This window comes from Penaeus vannamei, chromosome 28, assembly GCF_042767895.1.
Source record: "Penaeus vannamei isolate JL-2024 chromosome 28, ASM4276789v1, whole genome shotgun sequence".
Lineage (NCBI taxonomy): Eukaryota > Metazoa > Arthropoda > Malacostraca > Decapoda > Penaeidae > Penaeus > Penaeus vannamei.
This window is the reverse complement of record NC_091576.1, coordinates 21,568,043-21,578,042: the sequence shown is the minus strand read 5'-3', so window position 1 is coordinate 21,578,042 and position 10,000 is coordinate 21,568,043. Positions and strand designations below refer to the sequence as shown.

Sequence of the window (10,000 nt, the reverse complement as noted above, 5' to 3'; positions counted from 1 at the left end):
GATGGGGAAAGATTTAGAGGTAGAGAAGCGAAAGCCATGGTTGGTGGCCCAAGAAGTTACTGATGTTATTGCAGACTGAAGGAATTGACAGAGATCTGGTATGGATGTGCCAGATGCATAGATGGTTAAGTCATCAACATATAGTGATGCTCTGGCTCCTGGTGGTAGGACTGAGACTATGTCATTTACAGCAAGAAGGAATAAAGTGGTACTAAGCACACTTCCTTGTGGGACTCCTTCGAATTGAGGAAAGGATGATGAAGTGGAAGAGGCAATCTTGACCTGGAAAGTACGTTTAGAAAGGAAGGATTTAATGAAAACACCCATGTTTCCACGTAAACCTAGGGAGGACAATTGTTGGAGGATATGGTATCGCCATGTGGTGTCATATGCTTTTTCTAGATCAAAGAAAATGGCTAATACGGATTCATGGCGTGCAAATGCCGATGTAATGTATGTCTCAAAATGGGCAAGTGGGTCTGCTGTACTTCGGGCACGTCGGAAACCAAACTGGGAAGGGGAAAGGAGATTATGAGACTCTAGGTACCACATTAAACGGAAGTTAACCATTCGTTCTAGTAGTTTACACAAGCAGCTAGTTAGAGCTATGGGGCGGTAATCTTGGGGTAGGGTACCTGATTTATTGGGTTTTAAGAAAGGTAGGATGAGAGCATCTCGCCAATGAGAAGGAAAATTTCCTGTCGTCCATATGTGGTTGAAAATAGTTAAAAGGAAGGATAGAGAGGAAGATGGGAGGTGTCGGAGCATACGATAGTGAATGCCATCAGGGCCTTCATGAGTGTTGCGGCACGACTGTAATGCAGCGTTGAGTTCAGAAGAAGAAAAAGGGGCATTATAGGACTCATCAGAGGATAGGGTGAAGGTAATAGGGGTGCGCTCCTTGATGGTTTTAATGGAAGAAAAGTGTGGGGAAAGGTGAGAGCCACTACTGACCTGGCTGAAATAGTTGCCCAGTTCATTAGCTACTTCTACAGGCTCAGAGATGAGAATATCTCGAATATGGAGGACGGGTGCAGGATGGGGGGGATGTTTGCCTGATAGTTTATGGATCCGTCGCCAAACAGCTGAAATAGATGTAGAAGATGTAATTGAGGAAACATAATTTTGCCAGCTATTTGTTTTGCTGTCTTTAATTGTACGGCGAAGATGGGCAGATGCTCTTTTAAAGGAAATAAGGGCTGATAGCTGGTGAGGGGTGCCTCGTTTGTAGCGATAGCTGTTCCAGGCTGCTCGTTTTAAGCGGAGCGCTTTGGAGCAATCAGAATTCCACCATGGAACACATTTAGAAGTATAGGGTCTTGAAGTTCGAGGAATGGCTGTATAGGCAGCTCTTAGGATCGTTGTTGTAAAACAATGTAGCATATCTGAAATGGACAGTAAGGGGGGTGGAGGGATAGGTATAGTAGAGAGTGAAGTGAAAGTATGCCAGTCAGCTCTATCGAAGCACCAGCGTGGAGGATTAGGAAGTGGTACATATGAAGTAGGAGAAAGAAGTATTGGGAAGTGGTCACTATAGGGGAAGTGGTCTAGAACTGACCAATGGAAATCTAGATGTAAAGTAGGAGAGCATAGAGAGAGGTCAAGGCATGAAAAGGATTGTGTGCGCATGTCAAAGTGTGTGGGGCGATCTGAATTAAGAATAATTAGGTTATTTGTGAAGAGGAAGCGTTCTAGAGATCGGCCTCGGGAGTTGGTGGTAGAGTCACCCCACAGAGTGTGGCGGCAGTTGAAATCACCAACTATGAGGAAAGGTGGTTGGAGTTGGGAAATTAGAGTGTCAAAGGCAGTAAAGTCAATGGGATGGGATGGGGAGAAATAAACTGAAATCACTGTGATCCAGCGGCGAAGAAAGATGCGAATAGCTGTGCACGGGACCGAAGTTTGTATGGGAGGTATGACATAAGGTGTTTTATGATGGATAAGTATAGACGAGACATAAAGGGAGTGTGGGGAAGAGATAAAATGGTAATTAGGAATTGGAATAGGAGGGTGTGTGAGGAAAGTCTCTTGGAGGCAGATAATAGATGGATTATAAGAAGCAAGGATATGACGTAGGTCTAATCTATGAGAGCGGAAACCGCGAATATTCCAATGTAGGAGAGCTATATCCTAGTTGATTTATGAATGATAACACATTTACGTGTTGGGGAATTTGAAGGGGAAGGAGCTAGGGGGTGTAAAGGAGGGATATTAGGAGGTAGGGAGTCTGGAGAAGGGCATTGTTGTGCCATGAGTGATTCTCGTGTGTATCCTGGAGGGAGTGCAAAGGATAGAGGGGATGGAGGGAGGGAGAATGTGCCTATAGTTGGGGTTGAAGGGGGTGGGTTGTGTTGGGAGGGAGTAGATGTGTGGGGAGTGCTAGTGTTAGGAGGATGAATATCAGAAGGATGGATAGTTGGAGTTGAAGGGGATGTGTTGTCTTGGGAGGGATTAGGAGGAAAGGGTGTAGGGGTGTTGTGAGTAAGAGGGGGATGCATATCAGGAGGATGGGTATTGGGAGGATGGATATCAGTGGTGGTTGGGATTGAGGGGGTTAGGTTGTGTTGGGAGGGAGTAGGAGGAAGGGGTGTAGGGGGAATATTAGTAGGAGGGTTATGAATATCGGCAGCCACTTCAAGTGTGGAAGGAGCATGAGTTATGGGATTTTGTGTCTCAAGCATATAGCTTTGAATGTCATCCATTGTTTCTGCAGTGGAGTTTGTTGGAGAGTTTTGTGAGAAGGTAATTGTTTCTGCAATGGAATTGGTTGGAGAGTTTTGTGGAATAAAGGTTTTCTTATGAGGGGGGGAAGAGGAGACTGGTGTCTCAGGAACAAAGGTATAGGTAGGTGGAGGTGATTGTGCTGTAGGGGAAGAAGGGTTAGAACGTTTAGTCTGTCTACTGCGGGTAGTGCGGGGAGGGAGAGGGGTTGGTGTTGGGGCTGTAGTTGAGATAGGAGCTGTGGTTGAGATTGGGGTGTCTGGGTTTAGAGTGGCAAAGGAATTGGTCTGAGGGATGTAGAATGTAGAAGTGGAAATGGGGACATTTTTGGGTGGAGGGGGAAGGGCTGAGCGAACGATGTTGCTAGAATATGGAGTATGAGAGAAACCTTGTCGACGTGCTTCCTGTCTGGCTTCACGTAAAGTGAGACCATTTTTGTATCTGAGAGTTGCTACCTCAGATTCAAATTTGTAAGTGGGACAGCCTCTATAAAATACATTATGGGGGCCGCCGCAGTTAGCACATGTTCGTGTTTGTGCTGAGCAGTTTGATCGATTATGACCAGGTTGGGCACATATGGGGCATCGGTCTGTGGAACGGCAATGTTTGGCAGGATGTCCAAAGCGCCAACAGTTTTGACATTGACGTGGAGGGGGTTGGTATGGTCGAACAGGGAGGGATTGTCCACCAATGTAGATACGTAAGGGAAGGTCATGTGTACAGAAGGTAATTTTGGCAATATTGGTTGGATTCTTTCGTTGACCTTTAGGAGGAATGGTGTAGCAATGTACTGATTTCACATCTTGGTCTTTGAGGCATCCTAATAAGTCTTCTCCACAGTCTGACCAATCTTTGGTATCGACTGGGCAGTTTGCTGGGGAGAGAGAGACGGTTCCGGTACAGGTATTAAGGGTTGCATGAGGTTCTGCAGGAATGGGGTTGCCAGAATGATCAGTTAAATTTGACAGTGCTATAGATTCAGTTTCTGATCTGACTGTTACCAGACGGGAGCGATCGCGTCTGGTATAGAAAGGGACTCTACCTACTTGTTTTTGGAGGCATTGTTGAAAGAGAAGAGTGTTGCCTGAGTAAGGAGCTGTAGCAGGGATCACGAAAAATCGGTCCCATTTAGCTGGGCTAAACAGAGTATTTAAGATATCTGTAGGGTTGGTGGTGGTGGATAGTCGGGGACGTGTGGAAGAGGGAGTATTACGGAATGATGGAGAATAAGGTTGCAAGGTAGTAATAAGGGAGGATTGGTTGTTTGATGAAGGTTGCAGGGGTGGAGTTGAATTTGAGGAAGTTGGGTGGGTAGGAATGTCTTCTGGAGATTGATTCTCTGCTTGGGTGGGTAATGCACTAGTAGGCATTGAGGAGTGGGCAGTAGTTTCAGTGTTCGGAGCCGTGGTCAAAGGAGAGCCTGGGTTGGGGCTATTTGATAAAGGGGCTAGCCTCATAGCCTCTAATAAAGGGATTACATTCTCATTACTGGTCATGGGGAACCTGGATTATGTAAATAGGCCTATTCGGTCCACCTCCTTTCGCTACTGAAGGTAAGGGCTAGATTAGTCAGGAGTACCGTGCCCATAGTTCCCGCTGGCCGTTCAGGACTGGCACTAGGTCAGCCTTTCATCCTCTCAGCACGGCTCTCACACCTTAGGAAGTAGATAGCAGAAGGGGATGGAGAAGAGACGGAAACAAAAGCTGGAGAAAAAAAAAGACCATGCAAAATTAGTTGAGTCGAGGGCTGAGGCCCTAGGCAGGGGAGATCCCTGTATTGGGTCTCAGTCTTCGTCTCCTAAGCCCCCCCACGACAACAACGGGCAAGGGATTGGGGGGGGCCCACAAATGAAGAAGATTATATCCTCTATTCCTCCACCCAGAACATTAAAACTAAATCTGGGATTGTAATTGGCTTCTTCCTCCGGGCACTGAGGATCTGCAGCCCTTAGTTTCTTGATACTGAGGTTACATATAGTAATTAATTCTTTAATGAAACATAAATTTCCCAATTTCTTCTACTAAACCTCAGAAAGAAGGCAGAGAACCTACTTATAGGATCAAATCCAGTGGTATTAGTATTTATGGTTACAATATTGATAATACAATTATTATTGCTGATAATACTTGATAGAAACAATGAAATAATAATGGTAATGATAAAAGACTTGTTCTTCATACTATTGCCAATATAACAGAAACAATAAAATAATAATAGCCACAATTAAAAAACACTTTGTTCTTATCATTGTCAAACTAGTGATTTTGATACAACTGTTATAACTATCATCATTAATATCATTTTTATTATCATCAGCATTATTGATACCACAATATACTGTATTCTGCTATAGAGTAGACACATATTTCTTATACCTTTCTACAATACTTGCTTAACTTTCATTACATAAAAAAGGCATGTATACCAACAAATATACATTCATTTGAAGAATGCAAGATAAAACAAATCAGAGAATTTTGAGTTATAAATTGCCATTACGCTATTCAACAGACTTAATCTAATGTAATGTTCAAAGCTTTGTATAATAATTTCCTTCATTTGGTCTGGATTACTATAACAAGTGAGGAAAGGACAAAACACATATACATATATTTTTTAATCTCATCATTGTACTTATGTAAAATATAAATCTGAAAATCTTAACAATTCTAAACATTTGTCAAAACCATCCATTTATACCCCCATGAAATTATCTTTGTGCTTAAACTTTAGCACCATTTTTTTACCTGCTATGGGTCCAACAAGACTCCCTTTGTAAATGACAATTTAACCAAAAAAGACACATTCTTTATCATTGTCTACATAATTAGTGAGGAATATGAAACATATTATAAACAAAGAATGAAATGCCATTATATCATATCACTGGGTTCTTCGCAGCTCTAACATTTAAATAATTAAAAGAAACAAACTTTCAATATACAATTAAATCAATATATGTGCAGATTCAAATTACACACTTAGATAAAAAATCAGAGATCAAAAAATAATTTCCAGAAAAGAATCTAATATTTAATATAATGAAAACTCTGTTAAATGCTACTTAAATATCAATGCAAACTTCTCTGACATAAAACAATTTTTTTTTTCTCAAATTTTTCCCAATGTTTGGTTAAACATGTTTCCTCCTCTATTTTTTTTTAAAGCAAGTCAATTAAAAGTAAAGATCATAGCAATCATAACAAGACAATTTTTAAAAATAACTGAATGTTTTATTGAACTTTTACAAACATTTGGCCTAACAAGCTTCCCCATAACATTCTTATAAAAATGAATCAACAACCAAGTAATGCTAACCAAATACTACCCTCACATGCCAAGCAAAAGAGCCTCCACCAGAGACCCTTCTGAGATACTTTTTGTTTGCTCAGTGCGAGGAGGAAGTTTAAGTAATGCTTGGGCTGATGCCATAGAAAGCAGTCGCGATGAGAGCTGATTTCCAGTAGAATATGCCATGGCAAAATCCTCTCCAGGTGCCCAGCATAAAGTGGCTCGGTGATACTCTGGCCGGGGATCGAGAGATATGGTGGAGGACAGCTATGGAGAGAGAAAATACTTAGTTATAATCAGTAGCTGTAAAATTAGTCAATCAATCACTCACTCACTCATTCACTCACTTGTATGTTCTTCACCTAAAAAGAGAACAAAATTTCACTAAATTCTTAACATACCACCATTCTAAAATCCATGATCTCTGCAAGCATTAGAACCTTGATGAAGATCATTCCCTCATTCAAACAAGGACATACCTTTACTTTTATACATGTGTTCTCAACAGCACTTCGACCACTCATTTTGCGACAGAGAGGGAGTAGGTAAAGGTTGGAGGTAACTATGGCTGACACTGGATTTCCTGGAAGTCCGAGAATTAGCTTCTTCTCCCCCTTATACAGGCATGTGGCAAATGTGGTAGGCTTTCCAGGTTTCATGAAGACCTGAAAACAGAGGGAGAGATAAAAGAACACAAATTTACAAAATAACACATCAATACTTCATGAAGAATCTTTTAGCTAAATAACGTAGGCACAGAACTCTTTGGTGCCGATTATTTGCTATTTTCGTCAATGATTTAGAGTCAAACATAAGCCCAGGTAATTATCTAAATATGTTTGCAGATGATGCATTGATAATAGACAATATCTCATGCCAATGCCTCCAAAGTGACATTGAGAATTTATTCATGTGGAATTATACTTGGAAAATGAAACTCAAGACTGAAAAATGCCACGGGGTTTTGTTCAGAGAAAGTAAAAATCATCCACAATTCCAATATAAAGTAAGAGACAATATCAAACACAGCTAACAGGGAAAAAACCTTGGGTTAATCATAAATAGGAACCCAAGCCCAAATGATCATATAAATGAAAAGGTCCATAAAATGCTAGGACTGATTGCCACATACGCACACACACACACACACTCACAGATTAGCTGCTTCTACTAAAGAAGGCTACTATGTCAATTTTTTTTTTTAGACAACATTCAAACCAGTGGTTCCCAACCTTTCCTATTATGTGGCCCGCGACAATATATAATAATCTCCATTGTCCTGTCTAATGTCTATCATCATCATGGAGCTAACGCCAATGGGGGTGCATAGCCGCATCCATCCTTTATTCATACCTACGAGGGTCCCTCAGGGCAAGCTGCCAGGCAGGGACTTGGCCTATCTCAAGCTCCCCACAACAGGTTTGATCAATCTATTCAAGCCACGACTTCCTATGTTGTCCCACAGGCAATGTCTATCATCTTTTCAAATTCAGTTATTACTAGTCATGAACAGTGTAATTGATTTGTGATATGTAACCGATAAGCACTGTAACTGAGATATAATTCAGTTCAAGTCAAAATCAAAATTTGGTCCCCAGCAAGTACCCTGTGGCCCCAGGTTGGGAACTCCTGATCTAAACTTTTAACTCTATATGCCAATCTTTTAATTCTAAAGACCTTATTTACTCACATCTATACATCACTGGATATCTAAGTGGTTCTTTTATATTTGGAACACTGTCACCTCGATCTTTTTCTAATTGCTCATTAATAATTTTTAGAAAATAAAACCCTAGAATATTTTATGTCTTATCAAAAAGGAAAGAAAAAAGGGTAAAATTCATACAAACTCTGACTTGGCATAAAAATTCACCCCTAGGATGCTCCCATGCAACCAAACAGGCAGTACATCCTCTTAAGTAAAACTCACCTGTGCAAAATGAATCTCTGCCCCAAAATCTGAAGTGAGCACAGGCCGCAGAATGTCCCGTTCTCCCATGGATACACTGCCCGTGGTGACCAAGATGCTTGCCTGGTCCAGAGCTTTCCGAAGAGCTGCAAGCAATAAGGTAGGGTCATCCTTGGCAATCCCTGCATCTACAACTGGGATGTTGTGTTGATGCAGGAGGGATACGAGGGTTGTCTTATTGCTGTCGCGAATGTGTCCTTCCTTTAATTGCTCTCCTGGTTCCTGGAGCTCATTACCTGCAAAGACCAAGAGTCATAAGCAATGGAATTACATTCCATCACAAGTATGTCTGAAGCACAATATGTTAAGTTATATAAATGCATATCTATATTCATATGTATTAATTAGCATGCACAAGTATAAATATATACATATGAACACCTGCATAAATAAAGATACACACTAAGCTAGTTATCCTAATTTTATTGCCTAATTTTATTACATATCTATGCATATTACTTTCTTTGTACCATAAAAAGCCTAAGCACTTCAAACTGGCACCGTCATTAAACACTAACCTGTTGACAAGACTGCTACAGTTGGTTTATTTATAACAGCAACATGTGTGACTCCTACGGTAGCAAGGAGACCCATTTCAGGGGGACCAAGAAGAGTTCCTGAAGCAAGAACCTTTTCCCCGACTGCAATATCACACCCTAAAGGACGGATATCCTGACCCACAGAAGGTGCCTTGAGGAGTTTTATCTCAAGTTCAGTTTTGCCATCTTCACTCTCCTTAACAAGCTCTGTGTCCTCTACCTAAAAAAAAAAGAAAGAAAAGCAGGTGGAAATTTAATTGCTTTTATCTTTTTTTCTCAGCACATGTTCAATACTTCAAAGTCCATCAAGGAACTTACGATATACTGGGCATTTACCTGTATAACAGCATCAGCACCTGGTGGCACAGGAGCACCAGTGTTAATTCTGATACACATACCACTGGTCACTTTATAATCTTCAGGTCCACAACCAGCTGTTGCATCTCCTCCAACCTTGCGGATACCTGCTCCATCCTGGGAGACGATTGCATAACCATCTTTTATAGAAGCCGGGAAAGGAGGTAGTGGGTCTTTGGCAAAGATGTCCTCTGCAAGCACAAAGCCTAGGGCCTCATGCATAGGAAGGGTCTTTGTAGAACCCTTCTCTGCATGTGATAATACAATCTCAGTGGCTTGGCTGACAGAAATCATTGGATATGGAGACTTCCTGGGACGTCTGCACACTGTTGTAACATCTGCCTTTGACTCACTATTCCCAGATTCACTTGCATGATGATGGTGATGTCCCTGGTGATGGTGGTGGTGATGGTGACCATGACAGTGAGGCTGGTGAGATGGGTGGTGGTGGTGATGATGCCCATGTCTAGTTTTTATTCCTTCTGCTTGTAGCTGCTCATGGGTCTTTTCTACAGCTGTCTTCTGTCCCGTAAGAAGGTCAATGGCATGGGGAATTGCTGGAGCAATGAACCTGTGGGTAATAAAAATTTATTGCACATGCATTCTATCACCTTAATATAGAATATCCATGAACAAAAATCAGTGTGGATCTATACAATTCATAATTACTGTCATTATATGACATTACAAAATCTGATTTAAAAATGAATCAATATTTTCCTGTGCACTAGTATCCCTGCTGTGCAAGACGGCATATTTCTAAGATGGAAAAGCCAGTTGAGATCTCACCACTGATTTGAATACCCTATCTATTTTTCTTAAATGTTTATCTCATACAAACACTTGGAAGAATTCTTACAAGAATTAAGTGACTGCTCCAATATGAAAATATCAAATCAATTTATCTGTGCATTCAAAGTTCTTTAAACATATATACAGTATAAACCTGAAGCCAAATAAAGAAAATATTGCATATACATTTCAAAATAAGAAACAGAAATGTAGGAAAGCATTAATGATATAGGAAATTTATCTGAGGCACAATTATATAATCTAACTTCGCATCAGTATCAATACATAAGCTCCAGCATAATCTATTTATAACCTATTAAAAAAACCCAA

At 40.9% G+C, this 10,000-nt stretch overlaps 1 protein-coding gene across 1 annotated transcript; it reads right to left on the bottom strand.

Annotated features, from left to right (window-relative positions):
• Positions 1-5,326: 5,326 nt before the first annotated feature.
• On the bottom strand, positions 5,327-9,449 carry LOC138867185 (gephyrin-like; the record flags this gene model as incomplete). Its single annotated transcript, XM_070141905.1, is given in 5 exon segments — positions 5,327-6,280; positions 6,493-6,678; positions 7,944-8,218; positions 8,501-8,741; positions 8,858-9,449. Coding segments are annotated over 5 exon segments (1,522 nt in total), but the record flags the coding sequence as incomplete, so codon positions are not given.
• Between the last annotated feature and the right edge of the window lie 551 nt (positions 9,450-10,000).